This window comes from Tachyglossus aculeatus, chromosome 1 (assembly GCF_015852505.1).
Source record: "Tachyglossus aculeatus isolate mTacAcu1 chromosome 1, mTacAcu1.pri, whole genome shotgun sequence".
NCBI classification, from domain to species: Eukaryota; Metazoa; Chordata; class Mammalia; order Monotremata; family Tachyglossidae; genus Tachyglossus; species Tachyglossus aculeatus.
Window position 1 is genome coordinate 142,441,611 of NC_052066.1, and position 27,550 is coordinate 142,469,160.

Below are 27,550 nucleotides of genomic sequence, written 5' to 3' on the forward strand. Positions count from 1 at the left end.
CCTCTGACAGACTTATAAAGGGGTAAGGAGTGGGAGCTTGGTGGATGACGAAGTCCATTTCCAGCTCGCAGATAGCCAATCTCTGGGCAAAACTCAACCACCTTTCATTCATTCAATCGTATTTACTGAGCGCTTACTGTGTGCAGAGCACTGGACTAAGCGCTTGGGAAGTCCAAGTTGGCAACATACAGAGACGGTCCCTACCCGACAGTTTCATTTGCTCTGCTCCATCGACCACCGCCGCCTGATAGACTTATTGCCGAATCTCCTTTTAATCACCCATCATCCGTGATTGAGGGGAAATGTGTGGCCGCCCCTTCCGCACCCAAGGCCGAGTTTATGAGCTGAAAGATCAGAGCCGGGGCTGCGGTGAGTTCTGACTCCGAGGACTGGGCCAAAAGTTAGTCAACACACTCAGGTTTCTCATTCGGGGAAACCAGCCCTCTGGAAACATGAGGAAATTTTTTAAAAGAATGGTAATGACGTTTATTAAGCACTTGCTATGTAACACGCACTGTTCCGAGGGCTGGGGTAAATAGAAGTTAATCGGGTTGAACGCAATCCCCGTCCCACATCGGAGAAGCAGCAGAGCTCAGTGGAAAGAGCCCGGGCTTTGGAGTCAGAGGCCATGGGTTCAGATTCCGGCTCCGCCACTTGTCAGCTGGGTGACTTTGGGCAACTCACTTCACTTCTCTTCGCCTCAGTTCCCTCATCTGTAAAATGGGGATTAAGTCTGTGAGCCCCCCGTGGGACAACCTGATCACCTTGTAACCTCCCCAGCGCTTAGAACAGTGTTTTGCACATAGTAAGCACTTAATAAATGCTGTCATTATTATTATTATTATCACCTTGTATCCCCCCCAGTGCTTAGAACAGTGCTTGGCACATAATAATAATAATAATAATAATAATGATAGCATTTATTAAGCGCTTACTATGTGCAAAGCACTGTTCTAAGCGCTGGGGAGGTTACAAGGTGATCAGGACTTACCAAATGCCACCATTATTATTATTATTATTAACTTGTATCTAACCCCGGCACTCATTGGCACATAGTAAGTGCTTAACAAGTACCATAACTATTATTATCTCTAAAAGCTTGGGAGCCTACAATATAACATTCAACAGACACATTCCCTGTCAGTGGCATGACTTCATGAAAACACCCGGGGTTAGACCAGCTTACAATCTAGTCCCAGGTGTTCTCATGAAGCCATGCCTCGTCTCACATAATAATAATAATTGTATTTGTTAAGTGCTTACGACGCGGCGGGCACTGTTCCAAACATTGGGATGTACCGGTTGCATCTCCTTTCCCGGACGGCCTGTGCCCGGACTCCTCCCTCCCAGGATGGGACTCCCGGACTCCCGAGCAGATGTTCTCAGGACTCGGGCATTCATCAATCATCATCAATAGTATTTATTGAGCGCTTACTGTGTGCAGAGCACTGTACTAAGCGCTTGGGAAGTACAAGTTGGTGACATATAGAGACAGTCCCTACCCAACAGTGGGCTCACAGTCTAAAAGGAGAAGCTCGGCCGGAGCAGGAAGGTTCAGAAAAGCCAGTTTGGGCTGGAACTAGGCTGCTCAGAAAGTCATCCCTTGGTGGTTTATGAGTAAACCACCTTGCTCATAAACCACCAGCTCGTAAAATAAGGAAAAAAAGAGACCGAACTAGAAAATTCTTTTTTCTCATTCATTCATTCATTCAATCGTATTTATTGAGTGCTTACTGTGTGCAGAGCACTGTACTAAGCGCTTGGGAAGTACAAGTTGGCAACGTATAGAGACGGTCCCTACCCAACAGCGGGCTTACGGTCTTGAAGGGGGAGACAGACGACAAAACAAAACATATTAGCAAAATAAAATAGAGTAAATATGTACAAATAAAATATAGAGTAATAAATCCATACAAACATATATCCAGGTGGTGTGGGGAGGGGAAGGAGGTAAAGCGGGGGGGATGGGGAGGGGGAGGAGGGGGAGAGGAAGGAGGGGGCTCACTGACTGACTGACTCCATGCAGGTCTCCCCCACCCAAGCTCTCCGAGGGGCTGCTCAGAGGTGGCTTCCCGGAGGGGATTTGGCTGGAATACCTCGGCCCCGGGAAGGGCAGGAACTGAGAAAGTAGGAGGAAGAGAAGCAGCGTGGATCACTGGAAAGAGCCCGGGCTTTGGAGACAGAGGTCATGGGTTCAAATCCCGGCTCCTCCAACTGTCAGCTGTGTGACTTTGGGCAAGTCACTTCACTTCTCTGGGCCTCAGTTACCTCATCTGGAAGACTGTGAGCCCCCCCGTGGGACAACCTGATCACCTTGTAATCTCCCCAGCGCTTAGAACAGTGCTTTGCACATAGTAAGCGCTTAATAAATGCTTTCATTAAAAATAAAGAGGGCACCGGGAAGACGAGGAGAAGGAGCTGGGGAGGCAGAAGTGTTGGGCTAGAGAGGTTGGAGCCGCGGTAAGAGATGCAGAAGGGGCGGGGGCCTGGGAAATGCTGGGAAAGCCAGGCCCCAACCTCTGCTGAGCATGAGGATGTGGGTGAGAGGACCAATCTTTGACCTTCACTCCCGCTGGCATTGTTTGCTCTGAAAGTTGACTCCCTTGTGTATTGATGCCAGGGACTGATTCCGCACTCAGGCCTGCCACCTGAACTCTCCGCTCCAGGAGACCAGCCCCACTCTCTGCCTCCGTGTGCCAGGCTGATAATAATAGTAATAATAATTCAGCGTCGACCCCCAGCCCACGTCCTCCCCCTGGCCAGGAATGCCCTCCCTCTGCCCATCCGCCAAGCTCACTCTCTTCCTCCTTCAAAGCCCTACTGAGAGCTCACCTCCTCCAGGAGGCCTTCCCACACTGATCCCCCTCCTTCCTCTCCCTCTCCTCCCCTTCTCCATCTTACCTCCTTCCCTTCCCCACAGCACCTGTATATATGTTTGTACATATTTATTACTCTATTTATTTTACTTGTACATATCTATTCTATTTATTTTATTTTGTTAATATGCTTGGTTTTGTTCTCTGTCTCCCCCTTCTAGACTGTGAGCCCACTGTTGGGTAGGGACCGTCTCTACATGTTGCCAACTTGTACTTCCCAAGGGCTTAGTACAGTGCTCTGCACACAGTAAGTGCTCAATAAATACAATTGATTGATTGATTGATTAAGCGCTTACTAGGTGCTGGGCACAGTGCTAAGTGCTGGGGTGGATACAAGCAACTCAGGTTGGACACAGTCCCTGTCCCCCGTGGGGGTCACAGGCTCAAATCCCCATTTTACATTCATTCATTCATTCAATCATATTTACTGAGCGCTTACTGTGTGCAGAGCACTGTACTAAGCGCTTGGGAAGTACAAGTTGGCAACATATAGAGACGGTCCCTACCCAACAGTGGGCTCACAGTCTAGAAGGGGGAGACAGAGAACAAACAAAACATATTAACGAAAAAAATAGAATAAATATGTACAAGTAAAATAAATAAATAGAGTAATAACAGATGAGGTAATCTGAGGCCCAGAGAAGTGAAGTGACTTCCCCAAGGTCACACAGCAGACAAGTGACGGAGGAGGGATTAGAACCCGTGACCTTGTGACTCCGAGGCTCTAACCACTATGCCATGCTGATGTGGTCTCCCAATAGTCAGGCTGCTCTGAATCCTGTAGTGGTCTCCCAATAGCCACGCTGATAATAATAATAATAATAATAATAATAATAATAGTACTTGTTAAGTGCTTGCAATGTGCCAAGTGCTGTTCGAATCACTAAGGTGGATACAAGTTAATCAGGTTGGACATAGTCCCTGTCCTAGATTGAGCTCACGCTCTTAATCCCCATTTTTTATAGATGAGGTAACTGAGGCACAGAGAAGTTACGTGACTTTCATTCATCCGATCGTATTTATTGAGCGCTTACTGTGTGCAGAGCACTGTACTAAGCGCTTGGGAAGTGACTTGCCAAGGCCACACAGCAGAGAAGTGGTAGAGCCGGGATTATCTGCCCCTACAATCCCAGCTCCACCACATGTCTGCTGTGACACCTTGGACAAGTCACTTAACTTCCCTGAGCCTCAGTAACCTCATCTGTAAAATGGGGGTTCATTCATTCATTCAATCAATCGTATTTATTGAGCGCTTACTGTGTGCAGAGCACTGTACTAATCAATCAATCAATCAATCGTATTTATTGAGCACTTACTGTGTGCAGAGCACTGTACTAAACGCTTGGGAAGTACAAATTGGGTTAAGATTGTGAGCCCCCCGTGGGACAACCTGATCACCTTGTATCCCCCCCCAGTGCTTAGAACAGTGCTTTGCACATAGTAAGCACTTAACAAATGCCATCATTATTATTGATTACAGTGGTCTCCCAATGGTCAAGCTGATCTGTCTCCTACAGTGGTCTCCCAACAGCCAGGCCCATCTGGCTCTTGCTAAGATCTCCCAACCATCCACCGCTATGTCACACTGTTTGAGACTGGGAGAAGCAGCATGGCTCAGTGGAAAGAGCCCGGGCTTGGGAGTCAGAGGTCATGGGTTCAAATCCCGGCTCCGCCACTTGTCAGCTGTTTGACTTTGGGCAAGTCACCTCACTTCTCCGGGCCTCAGTTCCCTCATCTGTAAAAGGGGGATGAAGACTGTGAGCCCCCCGTGGGACAACCTGATCAACTTGTATCCTCCCCAGCGCTTAGAACAGTACTTTGCACATAGTAAGCGCTTAACAAATGCCATCATTATTATTATTTAAATTGTTTATTCCACTTTCCAGGCTTGGGTGCCCCCCCCGTTCCAGCTCCCCGTATTGCAGCTCTCTGATTCCCCCGCAAGGTCCTTCTTCCCCAACTAAGTTTTCATTTCCCCTACTCCCTCTCCCTTCTGCGTCATCCTTGCCCTCGGACCTGTTCCCTTTAGGCACTCCGTAAGTCACCTCACCCTCAAACCCACACCACTTACGCATGTAGCCATAATTTATTGTAATGTCTCTCTTCCCCTCTAGACTGTAAGCTCCTTGTGGGCAGGGAACGTGTCTACCAGCTCTGTTGCCCTACACTCCCCCAAACACTTGGTGCAGTGCTCTGCACACAGTAAGCACTCAATAAATTCATTCATTCAATCGTATTTATTGAGCACTTGCTGTGTGCAGAGCACTGTACGAAGCGCTTGGGAAGTACAAGTTGGCAATAAATATGATTGACTGATTGGGGCACATTTGCTGTTCTGCCATTTTTCTACAAAAACATTCGGTTCATGTTTCCCCACTCAAGAACTTCCAGTGGTTGCCCACCCACCTCCTCACCAAGCAGAAACTCCTTGCCATTGACTTCAAGACACTCAATCTCCTTGCCCCCTCCTACCTTACCTCTGATTTGCTACTACAACCCAAACAACATACTTTGCTCCTCCTACTCACTGTACTTCAATTCCATCTGTCTCACCGCCGATCCTTCACCCACATCCTTTCTCCGGCCTGGAACCTCTTCCCCCTTCATATCCGACAATCACTCTCCCCAATCACTCTCCCCATCTTCAACGCATCATTAAAATCATGTCTCTTCCAAGAAGCCTTCCCTAAATCCTCATTTCCTCTCTTCCCACTCCCTTTTCCATCGCCCTTGCACGTGGATTTGCACCGTTTATTCGCTTCACACTCAGCCCCACAGCACTTTTGTCCGTATCCATGATATATTTATTTTAATGCCCTATTTCCTTCTTTAGACTGAAATCCTGGCTCCACCTCTTCTCTGCTGTGTGGCCTCTGGGCAAGTCACTTTACTTCTCTGCGCCTCAGTTACCCCATCCGTAAAATGGGGATTAAGACTGTGAGTCCCATGCGGGACAGGGACTGTGTCCAACCTGATTTGCCTGTATCCTCCCCAGCGCTTAGTACAGTGCCTGGCACATAGTAAACACTTAAAAAAATACCACAATTAGTATTATTGTTATGCTCCTTGTGGGCAGGGAACATCTACTAACTCTGTTATATTGTACTTTCCCAAGCGCTTAGTAAGCAGCATCATCATCATCATCAATCGTATTTATTGAGCGCTTACTGTGTGCAGAGCACTGTACTAAGTGCTTGGGAAGTACAAGTTGGCAACATATAGAGACAGTCCCTACCCAACAGTGGGCTCACAGTCTAAAAGGGGGAGACAGAGAACAAAACCAAACATACTAACAAAATAAAATAAATAGAATAGATATGTACAAGTAAAATAAATAAATAAATAGAGAAATAAATATGTACAAACATATATGCATATATACAGGTGCTGTGGGGAAGGGAAGGAGGTAAGATGGGGGGGATGGAGAGGGGGATGAGGGGAGCATGGCTCAGTGGAAAGAACCCGGGCTTTGGAGTCATAGGTCATGGGTTCAAATCCCGGCTCCACCAATTGTCAGCTGTGTGACTTTGGGCAAGTCACTTCACTTCTCTGTGCCTCAGTTCCCTCATCTGTAAAATGGGGATTAAGACTGTGAGCCCATGGGACAACCTGATCACCTGTAACCTCCCCAGCGCTTAGAACAGTGCTTTGCATATAGTAAGCGCTTAATAAATGCCATCATCATTATTATTATTATTACAGTGCTCTGCAGACAAATACAATTGATTGAGTCAGGATTAGAACCCAGGTCCTTTGGTTCCCAGGCCTCTGTTCTTTCCCCCAGGCCCCTCTGAGGAGTTCACCGTCACAGAGTCCTCCTCAAACGAGTCGTCCGGCTCCGGACTTTGTGTGGAGGGAAGTTGGATCCTCCGCGTGTTTTCTTCGAAGTGGAGTTTCATATCTGCCCATCGAGTCTCTAAGCTCATCTAACTCTGAGCCCCAAGGGACCCCGGAGGGGAAAAATCACCTTTTCTTAGAGGGAGACTCCAGAGGGAAAGGTTACATCTAATCCCCCATCTCTCCCGTTTACTCCCCATAGCTGTGAGCAACCCATCCGTCCATCCCTCAATCAATCAGCGGTGTTTATTGAGTGCTTCTTTGTGCAGAGCACTGTACTGAGTGCACGGAAAGGCCCAACAGAGTAGGTGGGCATGGCCCCAGCCCTCAGGGAGCCGACAGGCCGGCGATGCGCTGGCAGTCTGGATGACCTCTTCCATCTTTAGGGCTTGGAAACCAAACACAAGGCAAGCGAAGGGCCAACCTGCCCCAGCCTGCCCCAGCCTCTCCCTCCGGATCTGTCATTTCCCTTTGTTTCCAAGAAGCGATGACCTGGATGGGCCCCTGCCGTGGAGGGAGGGACTGGGGTTTGTCATCATCATCATCAATCGTATTTATTGAGCGCTTACTGTGCGCAGAGCACTGGACTAAGCGCTTGGGAAGTACAAGTTGGGAACATATAGAGACGGTCCCTACCCAGATCAGTACGGACTAAGCGGCTTCTCAGTCACAGGGAGCGACAGCAGGCAGGGGGATGGCTCAGATGACTTCTGAAGGTCCCTACTGGGCTTCAGGGCTCTCCTCTCCACCCCTCACGTGGTCAAGGAAACCACAGACGAGATCCAACACCCAATGTTAGATCTCTCAGCTGCAGAATAATAATAATAATAATAATAATAATGGCATTTATTAAGCGCTTACTATGTGCAAAGCACTGTTCTAAGCGCTGGGCAGAAGTTGAGATGGGGACTTTCTGGCCCAGACTTTTGGTGCCACATGGAGAATGGCAGGAAATCCCAACCGGCCGCGCCCAAGGCCACCGCTCTGAAGAAACTACTAGGAACTGCTCGGCTGCAGCCAGCACCCGCGGGTTTCCGCCTCGCTTGTTCTAGAAAACTGGTTAAAGAACAGCCCGATTTTTAGAGAACGGACCCCCTCTAACCCTTTTTCCAGTGACAACCGGCCTGCGGCCTTCCGGGCAAACGGGTCTACTCGCAGCGGAGGAAGGAGTCCCGGAAGTTTGGACCACACCAGAAGAAAATTTGGAAAATCTTTTTTTTCCAGCTTTCACAAAACTTTAGCAGATACTTCGCCCTGAGGTATTGGGTCTCGCGGGTTGTTTCCCCGTACGTCCTTGTCTGGGAACTGCTGAATCCGACAGAGGAGAGCTCTCAGGGCCAGAAGGAATTGTTCAATGTCATTTAAGCCATCCCCCTGCTTCCTGTTGCTCCCGATGGTAAAAGAGCCACCTAGTTCTACTGATCTCTGTGGTAGGGGGCCATGCAGGATTGTCCTTTCCAAGCGCTTAGTACAGTACTCCGCGCACAGTAAGCACTCAATAAATAATAATAATAATAATAATGATGATGATGATGGCATTTATTAAGCACTTACTATGTGCAAAGCACTGTTCTAAGCACTGGATACAATACAATTGAATGAATGAATGCAGGATACCGAGGGAACACCTGCAGAGCAGAGAGCCCAAAGGAATTCCCATAATTGGCACTGTGCATGGATTCTGCATGCACATGGGCCGTGAGTAACCCTCATGGATTTTTTTTTATGGTATTTACTATGTGCCGGGCACTGTACTAAGTGCCGGGGTATTTACAAGCTAATCAGGTTGGACGCAGTCCATGTCCCACATGGGGCTTACAGCCTTAATCCCCATTTTGCAGACGGGGTAACCGAGGCACCGGGAAGTTAAATGACTTACCCAAGGTCACACAGCAGACAAGTGGCAGAGCCTGGTTTAGAGCCCAGTCTTTCCCGGGCCTACGCTCTATCCGCTAGGCCATTCAGCTTGATGGTTTCGAAGGACGGAGTTCTCCAGTGCTTAGTACAGTGCCTGGCACAAATGCCACCCTTTTTTTACGTTTTTATTTCCTGGTTCCTCAGATCTGCTCCGGCTTGACCTCACCCAGGGGAAGACCAGAGGGGATCGAGTGCTGGTCCCACCTCAACGGGTCGGGTGCTGAAAGATAGGTCAAAGCCTTGGAAACAAAATAACGATAGTTGCGGTAGTTGTTAAGTGCTTACTACAGGCCAGGCGCTACGCTAAACCCTGGGGAGAAGCAGCGTGGCCATGGGGATAGAGTACAGGCCTGTGAGCCCTGAATGGGATGGGACTGAGTCCAACACGATTATCTTGTATCCTGGGTGGCATCCCCCAGCCCCCAGAGATCAGTAAGGACTAAGCAGCTTCTCAGTCACAGGGAGCAGGCAGGGGGGTGGCTCAAATAATAATAATAATAACAATAATGGCATTTATTAAGCACTTACTATGTGCAAAGCACTGTTCAAAGCGCTGCAGCAGCGCCCTGTTGGGCCTCAGCGCTCTCCTCTCCACCCCTCACGTGGTCAAGGAAACCACACGACCAATGTTAGCTCTCTCAGCTGCAGAATAGCAATAATAACGATGGCACTTACTAAGCGCTTACTATGTGCCTATTATAGTGCCTGGCATCTATTCATTGCTTAACAAATCCTACAATTATTATTATCGTTATGACTATCGTTAAGATAAACAAATCAGACACCATCCCTGCCCCGCATGGGGTTCGCAGCCCAAGCGGGAGGGCGAACAGGTATTTCATGCCGTTTTATGGATGAGGAAACGGAGGCCCACAGAAGTTAAGTGATTTGTGCAAGCAGGCAGATGGCCATGCCAAGATTAGTCCCCGGGAGTCCCGACTCCCCGGGCAATGTTCCTTCCGGGAGCCACACTCAACCAGAGAAAATGGAAAACAACCAGAAAACAACCTAAGAAAAATTCCCCCCCGCCCCGTTGCAACCCCCGAGCTTCCACTCGGAGCCTCAGATGTTCCCGACCTTTCTCAGAGCCCTCATCCGCTACATCTGAAATTAGGCGAGCCCTTCCCTGTATCCATCAGGAAAGCAGCGTGGCACAGTGGAAAGAGCCCGGGCTTTGGAGTCAGAGGTCATGGGTTCAAATCCTGGCTCCGCCGCTTGTCAACTGGGTGACTTTGGGCAAGTTCATTCATTCAATCGTATTTACTGAGCGCTTACTGTGTGCAGAGCACTGGACTAAGCGCTTGCGAAGTACAAGTTGGCAACATATAGAGACGGTCCCTACCCAACAGTGGGCTCACAGCCTAGAAAAGTCACTTCACTTCTCTGTGCCTCAGTTGCCTCAGCTGGAAAATGGGGATTAATATTAATGATGGCATTTATTAAGTGCTTACTATGCACAAAGGACTGTTCTAAGCACTGGGGAGGTTACAAGGTGATCAGGTTGTCCCACTGGAGGCTCACAGACTTCCATTTTACAGATGAGGGAACTGAGGCACCGAGAGGTTAAGTGACTTGCCCAAAGTCACCCAGCTGACAATTGGGGGAGCCGGGATTTGAACCCATGACCTCTGACTCCAAAGCCCGGGCTCTTTCCACTGAGCCACGCTGCTACTGTGAGCCCCATGTGGGACAACCTGTTCACCTTGTAACCTCCCCCAGCGCTTAGAACAGTGCTTTGCACATAGTAAGCGCTTAATCGACTGTGAGCCCACTGTTGGGTAGGGACTGTCTCTGTGTGTTGCCAACTTGTACTTCCCAAGCGCTTAGCATAGTGCTCTGCACACAGTAAGCGCTCAATAAATAAGAATGATCATCAATCGTATTTACTGAGCGCTTATTGTGTGCAGAGCACTGTACCGAGTGATTGATTGATTGATTGATTGAATAAATGCCATTATTATTATTTTCTTTGCTTCCGCAGAGTCCTTGGACCTCAGGCAGGTGCTGGCTTGCAAGGACCATTATAATAATCATAATAATGTTGGTATTTGTTATACCGATTGTTTGTTATTTGTTCTACCGGTCATAACCTTTGACAGGAGAACTTTTCACCTTTCACTGAAATGCCAGGAACGCAGTCACCTAAGGGAGTGACAGCTATTTAATGGCCCACAGCGACAGGGCCCGACTAAACAGGCTGGAGAAGGAAGAGGCTGAGGGAGGAGGAAACCTCGGGGGCGGAGGGGAGAATGAACAGGATCCTGCCCCAAGGTGAATTGACGATGGGGCAGCAAATCTTCATTATCCCGCTTTCCTGCCCCACCTCAGCGGCACCCTTCCCTGACTAGCCACCCGGGTGGGAATTCAAATCCACCAATTGCCAGCCAAGGCCCTCTATTTATTACTCTATTTATTTATTATTTATTATTGTGTGGCTCAGTGGAAAGAGCCCGGGCTTTGGAGTCAGGGGTCATGGGTTCGAATCCCAGCTCTGCTGATTGTCAGCTGGGTGACTTTGGGCAAGTCACTTCACTTCTCTGGGCCTCAGTTAACTCATCTGCCCCACCTCAGCGGCACCTTTCCCTGACTAGCCACCCGGGTGGGAATTCAAAGCTGCCGATTGCCAGCCAAGGCCCTCTATTTATCACTCTATTTATTTATTATTTATTATTTATTTATTATTTATTTTAGCGTGGCTCAGTGGAAAGAGCCCAGGCTTTGGAGTCAGGGGTCATGGGTTCGAATCCCAGCTCTGCCAATTGTCAGCTGGGTGACTTTGGGCAAGTCACTTCACTTCTCTGGGCCTCAGTTAACTCATCTGCCCCACCTCAATGGCACCCTTCCCTGACTAGCCACCCGGGTGGGAATTCAAAGCCGCCGATTGCCAGCCAAGGCCCTCTATTTATTACTCTATTTACTTATTTATTATTTATTTTAGCGTGGCTCAGTGGAAAGAGCCCGGGCTTTGGAGTCAGGGGTCATGGGTTCGAACCCCAGCTCTGCCGATTGTCAGCTGGGTGACTTTGGGCAAGTCACTTCACTTCTCTGGGCCTCAGTTATCTCATCTGTAAAATGGGGGTGAAGACTGTGAGCCCCCGCCCCCCCCCGTGGGACAACCTGATCACCTTGTAAACTCCCCAGCGCTTAGAACAGTGTTTTGCACATAGTAAGCGCTTAATAAATGCCATCATCAAATGCCATCATTTTTTTATTTATTTATTTTACTTGTACATATCTATTCCATTGATTTTATTTTGTTAATCTGTTTGGTTTTGTTCTCTGTCTCCCCCTTCTAGACTGTGAGCTCACTGTTGGGCAGGGACTGTCTCTATGTGTTGCCAACTTGTACTTCCCAAGCACTTAGTCCAGTGCTCTGCACACAGTAAGCGCTCAATAAATACAATTGATTGATTGATTTTATTTTGTTAATATGTTTGGTTTTGTTCTCTGTCTCCCCCTTCTAGACTGTGAGCCCACTGTTGGGCAGGGACTGTCTCTGTGTTGCCAACTTGTACTTCCCAAGCACTTAGTCCAGTGCTCTGCACACAGTAAGTGTTCAATCAATATGATTGATTGATTGATTGATTGCTCCGGGACCAGAATTGTCAAGGGGCAGCCATGAGCAAGGGCTCCAAGGAGAATTTAAGCCAGTGATGGACCTTTTTCTGGCAGACTCCGTCCTTTCCCTCCATCTCCCAGGCCAATTCCTTTCCCACACAATCTGGAGGCTCCAGGCCCAGGTTGAAGCAGAGCTGGGAGGCAGGGGGAAGGATGATCCCAATCCATAGGAGATTTAGGAGATTCCACTTGGATGGAATAGTGCAAATGACCCCATAGAACACTCCATATAAAAACTCAGGGGAAGCAGCGTGGCTCAGTGGAAAGAGCCTGGGCTTCGGAGTCAGAGGTCAGGGGTTCAAATCCCGGCTCCACCACTTGTCAGCTCTGTGACTTTGGGCAAGCCACTTCACCTCTCTGTGCCTCAGTTACCTCATCTGTAAAATGGGGATTAAGACTGTGAGTCCCCTGAGGGACAACGAGATCACCTTGTAACCTCCCGAGCGCTTAGAACGGTGCTTTGCACATGGTAAGCGCTTAATAAGTGCCATTATTATTCATTCATTCATTCAATCGTATTTATTGAGCACTTACTGTGTGCAGAGCACTGCACTAAGCGCTTGGGAAGTCCAAGTTGGCAACATATAGAGACAGTTCCTACCCAACAGTGGGCTCACAGTCTAGAATTAATTATTATTATTATTACTTCCCATAGAACACTCCATATAACACTCAGGGGAAGCAGCGTGGCTCAGTGGAAAGAGCCCGGGCTTCGGAGTCAGAAGTCGGGTTCAAATCCTGGCTCCGCCACATGTCAGCCTTGTGACTTTGGGCAAGTCACTTCACCTCCCTGTGCCTCAGTTACCTCATCTGTAAAATGGGGATTAAGACTGTGAGCCCCCCAAGGGACAACGTGATCACCTCGTAACCTCCCGAGCGCCTAGAACGGTGCTTTGCACATAGTACGCGCTTAATGTGCCATTCTTATTCATTCATTCATTCAATCATATTTATTGAGCGCACATAGTAAGCGCTTAATGTGCCATTATTATTCATTCATTCATTCAATCATATTTATTGAGCACTTACTGTGTGCAGAGCACTGTACTAAGCGCTTGGGAAGTCCAAGTTGGCAACATATAGAGACGGTCCCTACCCAACAGTGGGCTCACAGTCTAGAATTAATTATTATTATTATTATTACTTCTGAGAGTCAACTCCAATCAGCCCAGGACTCACTCTCTCTCTCTCTCTCTGTCTCCATGAGGGGTGCCAGCAGGATTGGAGGAACTGGCTGCTCACGGACACCCTCCCTCGTGGGCAGTGATGGACCTCTCCTCTCCAACCTCGACTCTCCCTCCGGTGACCCGGCATGGATCGCTCCCCTCTCCATCCCTGACTCTTCCTCCGGTGATCCAGCACAGACCATCCAACCTCCCTAACCCGCCCTTCTCCATCCCTGCCCATTCAACAACCCTAACCCTCCTGTCTCCACCCGACACTCCTTCTAGTGATCCAGCATGGATCGTCCAACACCCTTAACTCTCCCCTCTCCATCCCTGTAAAATGGGGATTAAGACTGTGAGCCCCCCGAGGGACAACGTGATCACCTTGTAACCTCCCAAGCGCTTAGAACAGTGCTTTGCACATAGTAAGCGCTTAATGTGCCATTATTATTCATTCATTCATTCAATCATATTTATTGAGCACTTACTGTGTGCAGAGCACTGTACTAAGCGCTTGGGAAGTCCAAGTTGGCAACATATAGAGACGGTCCCTACCCAACAGTGGGCTCACAGTCTAGAATTAATTATTATTATTATTATTACTTCTGAGAGTCAACTCCAATCAGCCCAGGACTCACTCTCTCTCTCTCTCTCTGTCTCCATGAGGGGTGCCAGCAGGATTGGAGGAACTGGCTGCTCACGGACACCCTCCCTCGTGGGCAGTGATGGACCTCTCCTCTCCAACCTCGACTCTCCCTCCGGTGACCCGGCATGGATCGCTCCCCTCTCCATCCCTGACTCTTCCTCCGGTGATCCAGCACAGACCATCCAACCTCCCTAACCCGCCCTTCTCCATCCCTGCCCATTCAACAACCCTAACCCTCCTGTCTCCACCCGACACTCCTTCTAGTGATCCAGCATGGATCGTCCAACACCCTTAACTCTCCCCTCTCCATCCCTGTAAAATGGGGATTAAGACTGTGAGCCCCCCGAGGGACAACGTGATCACCTTGTAACCTCCCAAGCGCTTAGAACAGTGCTTTGCACATAGTAAGCGCTTAATGTGCCATTATTATTCATTCATTCATTCAATCATATTTATTGAGTGCTTACTGTGTGCAGAGCACTGCACTAAGCGCTTGGGAAGTACAAGTTGGCAACATATAGAGACGGTCCCTACCCAACAGTGGGCTCAATAGGGTGGTGACCCAATAGGGGCCTCGGGTCCAAAGACATACCCGACTCTTCTTCAGCCAATTTCAGAATCCTTTTCATCATAATCAGCCATCAGCGAGGCCAGTAAATGACAGTGTGTCTCTTACCACCGAGACCCCCCCTTCTCCACCCTGCACCCCTTCTCCCAAGCGCTTAGTCCAGTGCTCTGCACACAGTAAGTGCTCAATAAATACGATTGATGATGTTGAGGATGATTATGATGACCCCTGACCCAAACCATTCATTCATTCATTCATTCCATCGTATTTATTGAGCGCTTACTCTGTGCAGAGCACTGGACTAAGCGCTTGGGAAGTCCAAGTTGGCAACATCTAGGGACGGTCCCTACCTAACAGTGGGCTCACAGTCTAGAAGGGGGAGACAGAGAACAAAACAAAACATATTAACAAAATAAAATGAATAGAATCAATATGCACAAATCAATCAATCAATCAATCAATCGTATTTATTGAGCACTTACTGTGTGCAGAGCACTGTACTAAGCGCTTGGGAAGTACAAGTTGGCAACATACAGAGACAGTCCCTACCCAACAGTGGGCTCACAGTCTAAAAGGGGGAGACAGAGAACAAAACCAAACATACTAACAAAATAAAATAAATAGAATAGATATGCACAAATCAATCAATCAGTTGTATTTATTGAGCGCTTACTGTGTGCAGAGCACTGTACTAAGAGTTTGGGAAGTACAAGTTGGCAACATACAGAGACAGTCCCTACACAAGAGTGGGCTCACAGTCTAAAATAGAGTCTAAATAGTCTAAAATACAGTCTAAATAGAGTAGTAAGCCACAGTGCTCTGCACATAGTAAGCACTCAATAAATACAATTGAATGAATGAATGAACCCAACCTGCGAGCTAGAGAATAGTGAGAGCTCACTTACCCACTCCTGACCTACCAGGAGCATCTCCCCTGGCTTCCCCTCCAGCCCACCGATGTTAATGATGGCACTTGTTAAATGCTTACTATGAGAGGTGCTTACTCAGGGAAGCAGTGTGGCTTAGTGGAAAGAGCCCGGGCTTGGAAGTCAGAGGGCATGGGTTCTACTCCTGACTCCGACACTTGTCAGTTGTGCGACTTTGGGCAAGTCACTTCACTTCTCTGGGCCTCAGTTATCTCATCTGTAAAATGGGGATTAAGACTGTGAGCCCCACTTGGGACAACCTGATAATCTTATATCTGCCCCAGCGCTTAGAACAATGTTTGGCACATAGTAAGAGCTTAAGAAATACCATCATCATCATCAACAACATCATCATGTGCCAAGCACTGCTGTCTCCCCCTTTTAGACTGTGAGCCCACTGTTGGGTAGGGACCGTCTCTATATGTTGCCAACTTGTACTTCCCAAGCGCTTAGTACAGTGCTCTGCACACAGTAAGCGCTCAATAAATACCATCATCATCATCAACATCATCATGTGCCAAGCACTCCTCTCTCCCCCTTTTAGACTGTGAGACCACTGTTGGGTAGGGACTGTCTCTATATGTTGCCAACTTGTACTTCCCAAGCACTTAGTACAGTGCTCTGCACACAGTAAGCGCTCAATAAATACAATTGATTGACTGATTGATTGCTCCAAGTACCGGGGTAGATATAAAGCCTTCCCTGACTAAGCCCTCTTTTCCTTTTCTTTAACTCCCTTCTGCGTCACCATAACTTGCTCCCTTTATTCATTCCCCCCCTCCCAGCCCCACAGCACTTATGTCCATATCTGTAATTTATTTATTTATATTAATGTCTGTCTCCCCCTCTAGACTGTAGCTCATTGTGGGCAGGGAATATGGCCATTTATAATAATAACAATTATAATTATGGTACTTGTTAAGCGTTTACTATGTGTCAAGCTCTGTTTTAAGTGCTGGGGTAGTTACAAGTTAATCAGGTTGGACACGGTCCCTGTCCTACATGGGGCTCATGCTCTTAATCCCCATTTGACAGGTGAGGTAACTGAGGCCCAGAGAAGTGAAGTGACTAGCCCAAGGTCACACAGCAGACAAATGGCAGAGCCAGGATTAAAACCCATGACCTTCTCACTTCCAGGCCCTTGCTCTGTGCACTACGCCCCACAGAAAAGTTTATTGTTATATTGTACTCTCCCAAGTGCTTTGTACAGTGAAGCACTCCAGAGAAGCAGCGTGGCTCAGTGGAAAGAGCCCAGGCTTGGGAGTCAGAGGTCATGGGTTCTAATCCCGGCTCCACCGCTTGCCAGCTGTGTGACTTTGGGCAAGTCACTTAACTTCTCTGTGCCTCAGTTACCTCATCTGTACAATGGGGGTTAAAACTGTGAGCCCCGCGTGGGACAACCTAATCACCTTGTATCCACCCCAGCGATTAGAACAGTGCTTTGCACGTAGTAAGCGCTTAACAGATGCCATTATTATTATTACAGTGCTCGACACACAGTAAGCACTTAATATATACAATTGATTGACTCAGTTTCTTCATCTGTAAAATGTTGATTCAATACCTGTTCTCCCCTCTTCTTTAGAACATGAGCTCCATTTGGGACAGTCTATTACTGTATTTTACTTGTACATATTTACTATTCTATTTATTTTATTTTGTTAATACGTTTTATTTTGTTTTCTAGACTGTGAGCCCGCTGTTGGGTAGGGACCGTCTCTAGATGTTGCCAACTTGGACTTCCCAAGCGCTTAGTCCAGTGCTCTGCACACAGTAAGCGCTCAATAAATACGACTGAATGAATGAATGACAGGGCACTGTGTCCAACCTGATTATCTTATACCTACTCCAGCGCTTAGTACAGTGTTTGGCATGTAGTAAGCGCTTAACAGATGTCATTATTATTATTACAGTGCTCTACACACAGTAGGCACTTAATATATACAATTGATTGACTCAGTTTCTTCATCTGTAAAATGTTGATTCAAAACCTGTTCCCCCCTCTTCTTTAGAACATGAGCTCCATTTGGGACAGTCTATTACTCTATTTATTTTACTTGTACATATTTACTATTCTATTTATTTTATTTTGTTAATACGTTTTGTTTTGTTGTCCGTCTCCCCCTTCTAGACCGTGAGCCCGCTGTTGGGTAGGGACCGTCTCTAGATGTTGCCGACTTGGACTTCCCAAGCTCTGCACACAGTAAGCGCTCAATAAATACGACTGAATGAATGAATGACAGGGCACTGTGTCCAACCTGATTATCTTATACCTACTCCAGCGCTTAGTACAGTGTTTGGCACATAGTAAGCGCTTAACAGACACCATCATCATTATGACTGTCCTTCCCTGGCTCCAAGCTTTCAGTTGAGTGTCGGCGTCCTGGACCCCACAGCCCCCCAGAGAAGTTTTTCCAGTTTTTCGGGGGAAACAAGGGCACTCTGCTGAACCACCCAAAGCGACTCTGAGGAAATCCCTCCGGTCGGAAAGACGGGAGAACCCGGCCCGGCCCCCGTTACCAGTCTTGCCCTCCGAGCCGTGCCAGAGCTGGGTGGTTCTGCCAGCCTCCCGGTCATTCATTCATTCAATCGTATTTATTGAGCGCTTACTGTGTGCAGAGCACTGGACTAAGCGCTTGGGAAGTCCAAGTCGGCAACATATAGAGAACGGTCGCTACCCAACAGCGGGCTCACAGTCTAGAAGGGGGGGACAGAGAACAAAACAAAACAGATTAACAAAATACAATAAATAGGATAGTAAAATAGAGTAATAAATCTGCACAAACATATATACAGGTGCTGTGGGGAGGGAAGGAGGGATGGAGAGGGGGATGAGGGGGAGAGGAAGGAGGGGGCTCAGTGTAGGAAGGCCTCCTGGAGGAGGTGAGCTCTCAGTAGGGCTTTGAAAGGAGGAAGAGAGCGAGCTTGGTGGATGTGCCTGGAGCTGACCGTGGCCGGCTGAGCGCTGAGGAGATTTTCCACTTGTGAATCACACAGCCTGGTGCCGGCTTTCGGGTTAAGGTGTGGTGTCCCGGGCGCCACGGCCCCTCAGAGATAGAGCACGGGCCTGCGAGTCAGAAGGACTTGGGTTCGAGAGAAACAGCATGGCTTAAGTGGCCAGAGCCTGGGCTTGGGAGTCACAGGTCATGGGTTCTAATCCCGACTCCGCTGCTTGTCTGCTGTGTGACCTTGGGCAAGCCACTTAACTTCTCTGCCTTTTAGACTGTGAGCCCAATGTTGGGTAGGGACTGTCTCTATATGTTGCCAATTTGTACTTCCCAAGCGCTTAGTACAGTGCTCTGCACATAGTAAGCGCTCAATAAATATGATTGATTGATTGATTGATTGATTCTCTGCGTGGCTCAGTGGAAAGAGCCCTGGCTTGGGAATCAGAGGTCAGGGGTTCTTATCCCGGCTCCGCCAATTGTCAGCTGCGTGACTTTGGGCAAGTCGCTTCACTTCTCTGGGCCTCAGTTACCTCATCTGGAAAATGGGGATGAAGACTGTGAGCCCCCCGTGGGACAACCTGATCACCTTGTCACCTCCCCAGCGCTTAGAACAGTGCTTTGCACATAGTAAGCGCTTAATAAATGCCATTATTATTATTATTATTCCTCTGGGCCTCAGTTACCTCATCTGTAAAATGGGGATTAAAAAGTGTGAGCCCAATAGGGGACAACCGGATTATCTTGTATCTACCCCAGCTCTTAGAACAGTGCTTGGCACATAGTAAGTGCTTAACAAATACAATAATAAGTATAATTATTATTATTATCCTAGGCCCAGCTCTGCCAACTTGTCTGCCGCTGTGTGACCTTGGACAAGTCACTTCACTTCTCTGGGCCTCAGTTACCTCCTCTGTAAAAGGGGGATTAAGACTGTGAGCCCCAGGTAGGACGTGGCTGTGTCCAACATGATTAACTTGTATCGTCCTCAGTGCTTAGAACAGTGCCTGGAACATACTAAGCACTTAATAGATACCATTAAAAAAAAAAATCCCCATCCCATCACCACCACGCTCCACAGGCCATCGGGAAAAAGCTGTCGGAAAGGTGGAGCCCTAGGAGGAAGCAACCCAGCTGGAAGAATCCGGTCTGGATCTTTCCTGGGATTTGTGTCCTGAGGCACCGTAAACGCCCAGAGCACTGTACTAAGCGCTTGGGAGAGTACGCTAGAACAATAAACGGACACGTTCCCTGCGCACTCGCTCTCCCGGCTCTTTGTTGACTATAAACCCAGTCCGCTCCGATGCCTTGCCTCAGCGGCCTTGTGGATACCAGGGAAACCAGAAAAGGAAAAACTTAGGACCCCAAGCCCCTGGCACCAGGCTGAGTGAATCGCAAGCGGAAAATCTCCTGAGCAGGCCCCAGTCCGGCCAAGGTCAGCTCCGGACCCGTGCTGGACAGGGAGGGTGGCAGAACCGCCCGGCTCCGGCACGGCCCGGAGGGCGAGGCTGGTGACGGGGGCCGGGCCCGACCGACTTCCTGATCCGCGGGATTTCCTCGGAGTCTCTCCGAGGGTGCCCTTGGGAAAACTGGAAAAGCAGCTTCTCTGGGCGGGCAGCGGCGGCTCGCCCCTAGAGAATGGACGTGATGGCGCTTTGTATGTCGTTCCAACTGACCCGTGAGGTCATAGCAACCAGTAACTCAACGCCGGCTTTACAGGATAAACCTGCTGCTTCCAATCGAAGGATTAGAAGCCGTACCCCACCATCCCCACCACCGCCCGCCCTGCCTGCGGTCCAGGGGAAAGGCCATGGCAAGAAGCAGTGTTCCCTAATGGCCAGAGCACGGGCCCGACAGTCAGAAGGACACGGGTTCTAATCCAGACTCCACCACTGGTCTGCTGTGCGACCTTGGTTGAGCCGCTTAACTTCTCTGCGCCTTAGTTACCGCATCTATAAAATGGGGATTGACACAGCCTCACATGGGACATGGGATATGGGTGCATCCAGCCTTGTATCTACCCCAGTGCTTAGTACAGTGCCTGGTACACAATAAGCGCTTAACAAATACCATTAAAAAAACCAACAAAAGAACGACGTTCCCACCGCGCCAGAGCTGAGCATGATAATTATAGTAATTGTTATTAAGCACTTACTTTTAGACTGTGAGCCCACTGTTGGGTAGGGACTGTCTCTATATGTTGCCAACTTGTACTTCCCAAGCGCTTAGTACAATGCTCTGCACACAGTAAGTGCTCAATAAATACAATTGATTGATTAATTGACTTACTGTGTGCAGGCAATGTGCTTCTCTGAAGCGCTTAGCATGATGCCCTGCACGCAGCGCTCAATAAATACGATTGATTGAACGATTAATAAGCGCAGGGGTAGGTGATGGCTATTCAGGTTGGACACAGCCCCTGTCCCATCTGGGGCTCCCAGCCTAATGCCACTTTTTTCATTCAACCTTATTTTTTGAGCACGTACTGTGAGCAGAGCACCAAGCTAAGCGCTTGGAAGAGCACAGTACAACAATAAACAGACACATTCCCTGTCCACAATGAACTCACGGTCTAGTGATATAAATTGATATAAATCAATTACAGTTATGTCCTTAAGTGCTGAGGGGCTGCGAGGGGGAACTGAATAAAGGGATCGAGTCAGGGCAATGCAGAAGGGAGTGGGAGAAGAGGAAAGGAGGGCTTAGTCAGGGAAGGCCTCTTGGAGGAGACGGGCTTTCAAAAAAGGCTTCGGAGCAAGGAAGAGCAATTGTCTGTCGGATATGAGGAGGGAGGGCGTCCCAGACCAGAGGCAGGATGTGGGTGAGAGGTCGGGGGTGAGATAGACGAGGTTACAGTGCAATCGGGAGTGAGACCCCCATGGAGGACACTACTACAGCAGCGTGGCCTAGTGGAAAGAGCCCGGGCTTGGGAGTCAGAGAACGTGGATTCTAATCCCAGCTCTGTCGCTCATCTGCTGTGTGACCTTGGGCAAACCACTTAACTTCTCTGTGCCTCAGTTCCCTCATCTGTCAAATGGGGCTTAAGACTGTGAGCCCCAAGTGGGACAAGCTGCTTACCTTGTATCCAACCCAGGGCTTAGAACAGTGCTTGGCATATAGTAAGTACTTAACAAATAACCACTACCACATTAATTACTACAGCCCCGGCTGGACTATTTTGTCCTCTAAGCCCCACCACTAGGTCCGGCCAGGCTCCAGCAGCAGGGAATCAGGCAAGCCTGGCTTGGGTTATCAGACAGACACATCAGGGTTTACTTCGGCTCCATACAAACAGCCACTGTCCTCTGCCTGCAGCAAAATCCACACAACTTTGCTTTGAGGCACACAAAGTCACTTCCTCTGAAGGCTCGGCTGCTTCCAACACCCCAGGCCCACTCTCCCCTGGGCTGCTGGGCCGGTCAAGGCCCTTGCGATCCAGTGTTCCAGCCTCAGTCCTATCCCCATCATCATCATCATCAAAGGTATTTATTGAGCGCTTACTGTGTAGTGACAAGAGCCCGGCTTTGGGAGTCAGAGGTTGTGGATTCTAATCCCCCTCCCCCCATCCTCATCCCCCCCGCCTTACCTCCTTCCCCTCCCCACAGCACCTGTATATATGTTTGTACGTATTTATTACTCTATTTATTTTATTTGTACATATTTATTCTATTTATTTTATTTTGTTAATATGTTTTGTTTTGTTCTGTCTCCCCCTTCTAGACTGTGAGCCCACTGTTGGGTAGGGACCGTCTCTATATGTTGCCAACTTGTACTTCCCAAGCTCTTAGTACAGTGATCTGCACACAGTAAGTGCTCAATCAATACGATTGAATGAATGAATGAATAATCCCGGCTCTGCCACTGATCAGCTGTGTGACTCTGGGCAAGTCACTTTCATTCATTCAATCGTATTTATTGAGTGCTTACTGTGTGCAGAGCACTGTACTAAGCGCTTGGGAAGTACAAGTTGGCAACATATAGAGACGGTCCCTACCCAACAGCAGGCTCACAGTCTAGAAGGGGGAGACAGACAACAAAACAAAACATATTAACAAAATAAAATGAATAGTAACTATGTACAAGAAGTCACTTGACTTCTCTGTGCCTCAGTTCCCTCATTCATTCATTCAATCATATTTATTGAGCGCTTACTGTGTGCAGAGTACTGTACTAAGCGCTTGGGAAGTACAAGTTGGCAACATATAGAGACGGTCCCTACCCAACAGTGGGCTCACAGTCACAGCCTCATCTGTCAACTGGGGATTAAGACTGTGAGCCCCACATGGGACACATGATTACCTTGTATCTACCCCAGTGCTTAGAACAGTGCTCGGCAAATAGTACGCGCTTATCAAATGCCATCATCATCATCACTGTACTGAGCAGTTAGGAGAGTATAAAGCAATAGGGTTGCTAGACACCTATCCTGATGGAGTGGATCTTACTGGACGATGTAGAGAGAGGGATTAAAAACCCACATCTACAACTCTGCCCCCCGGACTCCCAGTTTCCACAGAATTAGAGAGTGGGGGACCATTATCCGGATGGTTTAACCTCATATTCAATCAATCCATAAATGGTATTTATCATCGTCAGTGGTGTTTAGTCAGTCAGTGGCATTTATTGAGGCTTACTGTGTGCAGCGCACTATACTTGAAGCAGCGTGACTCAATGGAAACAACCCGGTCCTGGGAGTCAGACATCGTGGGTTTGAATCCTGACTCGGCTCCCCGTCTGCTGTGTCACCTTGGGCAAGTCACTTCACTTCTCTGTGCTTCAGTTACCTCATCCGTAAAATGGGGATTAAGACTGTGAGCCCCAAGTGGGACAATGTATCTATCCCAGTGCTTAGAACAGTCCCCTCTAATTTCTGAGTCTGTCTTCTAGCCTGTGACCCTGTTGTCGGGTAGGGATTGTCTCTATTTGTCTCCGAATTGACAAATAGATCGTGACCAAGTTATATTGTACTTCCCCAAGTGCTTCGTACAGTGCTCTGCACCCAGTAAGTGCTTAATAAATACGATTGGATGAATGAATGAATAGTAAGCACTTAACAAATACCATCATCATCATCATCGTTATTATTATTATTACTACTAAGCATTTGAGAGAGTACAATAATGCAATAAATGGACACATTCCCTGCCCACAACAAGCTGACAATCTAGAGTCCACCGGCTGCTCACTGGGATGTGGATTGCCTCTTGTGAGGCACAATCCACACTGAGTTTTAATTCAACGCTTACTGTGCGCAGAGCACTGTACTAAGCGCTTGGGACAGTACAATCCAACAGAGTCGGTAGTCACGTTCCTTACATTTATCGACAGCTTACTGGATGCAGAGCACTGTACTAAGTACTTGGGGAAGTACAATATAACAGAGTTGGTCATCACGATCCCTGCCTACGAGGAGTTTATAGTTTAGGGTCTGGAACTGAAGCTATATTTTGACCCCCTTCCGATCTGGCCCCAGGGCCCTTGGCCCACCCAGTTTAGGCGTAGGTCCAGAGAGATGCCCTCTCATGAGAGGCCACCCACTTCCCACTTCAGAGGTCATGGGTTCAAACCCCGGCTCTGCCAATTGCCAGCTGTGTGACTTTGGGCAAGTTACTTAACTTCTCTGTGCCTCAGTTCTCTCATCTGTAAAATGGGGATTAAGACTGTGAGCCCCGTGGAACAACCTGATCCCCTTGTAACCTCCCCAGCGCTTAGAACAGTGCTTTGCACATAGTAAGCGCTTAATAAATTCCATCATTATTATTATTATTATTATTATTATTATTCCCGAGGAGCAGACAGCGGGCAGAACCCCCAGAGGAGCTTCAAAGGGAAGGACCATTCATTCATTCATTCATTCAATCGTATTTATTGAGCGCTTACTGTGTGCGGAGCACTGGACTAAGCGCTTGGGAAGTACAAGTTGGCAACACTCTTTCATTGACAGTTAGCAGCAGTCCAAACAGGGGAACCGGGGCATGGCCAAGCTTTACAACCAACGCCTTGGGTCTCAGAACATCCGTTGAATGTGGTCTTTGATGTTCCCTTCCCAGCCCTGAGCAGAGCAAGATAAGGTTCAGAGAAATTAGGAAACATGCCCAAAGCCACATAGCACACAGGGGAGACTGGAAGTTGCTCCGGGGAAGGACTTTTGATCACTCAGCCAGGTTCAACTGAAAGTTCTGCCCAGAAGACTGAATCTTCTAGCCTTTTTTTATGACATTTGTTACGTGTTTACGATCTGCCAGGCACTGAATTAAACACTGGGGTGATACAAGCTAATCAGGTTGAGACACAGTCCGGGAGTCCCATGTGGGGCTCAGGTCTTAATCCCCATATTACAGATGAGGTAACTGAGGCCCAGAGAGGGTCACGCATCATATGAGTGGCGGAGCCGGGATTAGAACCCAGATCCTTCTTACTCCCAGGCCTGTGATCTATCCACTGGGGCACACTGCTTTTTGGCTTTTGTGTCTCTCTCACTGTAAATAATAGTAATCCCTGTGAGATTTGTTAAGTGCTTCCTATTTGCCAAGGACTCTTCTAAACGCTGAAATAGATACAAGATCATCTCGATTTATGAGTTCCTCTCACCACATATAACAATAATCATTGTGGTTAATAAATAGCAAGCACTTACTATGTGCCAAGCTCTGTTCTAAAATAGTGGTGGGATAGATACAAGATAATCAGGCCAGGCACAATCCTTGTCCCACATGAGGCTCACAGTCTAAGGTTAGAAAAGACAGTTATTTCATCCCCACTCATTCATTCATTCATTCAATCGTATTTATTGAGTGCTTACTGTGTGCAGAGCACTGTACTAAGCACTTGGGAAGTGCAAGTTTGCAACGTATAGAGAGGGTCCCTACCCAACAGCGGGCTCACAGTCTAGAAGGGTGAGGAAACTGAGGCCCATAGAAGTGAAGTGACTAGCCCAAAGTCACCCATCAGACAAGGAACCAGGATTAGAACCCAGGTCCTCTGACTCCCAGGTCTGGAAAGCATATAATTATTACTCTATTTTATTAATGATGTGTATATAGCTATAATTCTATTCATTCTGATGGTATTGACACCTGTCTACTTGTTTTGTTGTCTGTCTCCCCCTTCTAGACTGTGAGCCCGTTGTTGGGCAGGGACCATCTCTATATGTTGCCGATTTGTACTTCCCAAGTGCTTAGTACAGTGCTCTGCACACAGTAAGCGCTCAATAAATACGATTGAATGAATGAATGAATTGCACAGACGAGAAGCAGCATGGCCTAATGGAAAGAACATGGGTCTGGGCGTCGGAAGAACTGGGTTCTATTCCTGTAACTGCCAGCTGCTTGTTGTGTGACTTTGGGCAAGACACTTTGCTTCTCTGGACCTCAACTTCCTCAACTGTAAAATGGGCATTCAATATCTGTTCTCCCTCCTACTTGGACTGAGAGCTCCATGTGAAATGGGGACTGTGTCCAATCTAGTTCATTTATATCTACCCCAGTGCTTAGAACAGTGCTAGACACATAGCAAACACTTAACAAAAATGACCATAATAACAATTACACTAATAACAATAATAATGCATTTGCCAGACGGAACAGCCTTACTCTCCTCTTCCAGTTGGTGCCCAAGTACAAATTCTGGGCCGGGGTTGAGGGGGGCGGTTTCTTTTGCCTGATGGATAATCCTGTTCATTCATTCTATCGTATTTATTGAGCGCTTACTGTGTGCAGAGCACTGGACTAATCCTGTTGCTTTTCCCGTTACCCAAAGATAAACAAAGCCCCCTCTGGAACTCCACTGCTCTCACCCAGCACGTCCCCATGACGATGGGAGGCTGCAGAGTATGTATATTAATCACGGGGAGTTTGGCTGGAGACATCTCAGGCGTAAAATCAGTCCATCGCCATCCCAGATTTCAGCACTAACTGGGAGTGGTGTGGAGCCAGAGGGAGCTCAGTTCAAGCCCCCATCCCAGAGGTGGAAATCTGGAGGTTTCCACCTGTCGCCTGAAGAAAATGAAAATCTTCCCTCGCTGGAAGGAGCCAAACTCTTCCAGCATTTGGGGAATCTTAGGAAGGTGTCCGCAGGCCTTTCGGGCCCCGTTCCTCTCAATGGACCGCTGACCACCTGTTAGCCCCCTCACCGCCTCTCCTCACGGGACGCGTTTGCCGAAAAAGGGGCTCAGTTTTCTCCTCCCTCCTCCCTCTCATCATCATCATCAATCGTATTTATTGAGCGCTTACTATGTGCAGAGCACTGTACTAAGCGCTTGGGAAGTACAAATTGGCAACACATAGAGACAGTCCCTACCCAACAGTGGGCTCACAGTCTAAAAGGGGTCCCCCTCTCCCACCCCACCGCCCGGTTTGAAAAGAGCAAACTCACGAATTCAAAAATGAAGAGAAGGTCAGGGAAGGAGGCCAGGACCGAAAAGCCACTGGGCAGGGAGGTTCCGGTGGGCACGGACGACATCTCGCTCTCTCCAAGGGCAGCTCCTCAGACGGACCGGTTCTCTCTGAGAGGAGGAAGCAGGCGCTGCTGCCTTTTAGCCTCCGTCGAGAGGTGAATTCTGAGCTGGCTTCCTGACAACCAAGAGGCGGCGAGGAGTGAAATAAATAGGTGTGGCCACATAGTTCGGCAGGCGCGTCTAAGGGCCCTGGGAGAGCGCAGGACAGCATTTTTCTGTTCATCCGTGGTCGTTAAGGTGTGTCCGTCCCGGCAAGCCACCGCTCTGAAGAGGACCCCAGATCGGGCCAAGATCCCTTCCGTCCGTTGGCTCCCGAACCTGGGAGGCGATGACTGACTGGGTCTCATTGGCTCTTCTTTTGAAACGCATCTTTCGGCTGGCATTTGAACATCTTTTTGGATTTTCGTTGCTGCTGCTAAGAATAATAATAATCCATGATAATAGTAATCATTATCATTGTTATCTTTTGGCTTGAATTTGAACGTCCTTTCGGATTTTCGTCGCTGCTCCTACCGACTTAAACTGCTGCTCCCCCGCTAGACAAGAAACATCTTGTGGGCAGGGCTCATGCCTGCTAACTAATAACGATAATAGTA

General features: G+C 48.2%; 1 protein-coding gene across 1 annotated transcript in view; it reads right to left on the bottom strand.

Moving 5' to 3' along the window:
* Positions 1-27,323, bottom strand: part of MAL (mal, T cell differentiation protein) — a 42,919-nt gene extending 15,596 nt beyond the window's left edge. Inside the window, 2 exon segments of the mRNA XM_038747341.1 lie at positions 26,873-27,292; positions 27,294-27,323. Of these exon segments, the coding sequence (XP_038603269.1) occupies positions 26,873-27,292; positions 27,294-27,323 (450 nt within the window).
* Between the last annotated feature and the right edge of the window lie 227 nt (positions 27,324-27,550).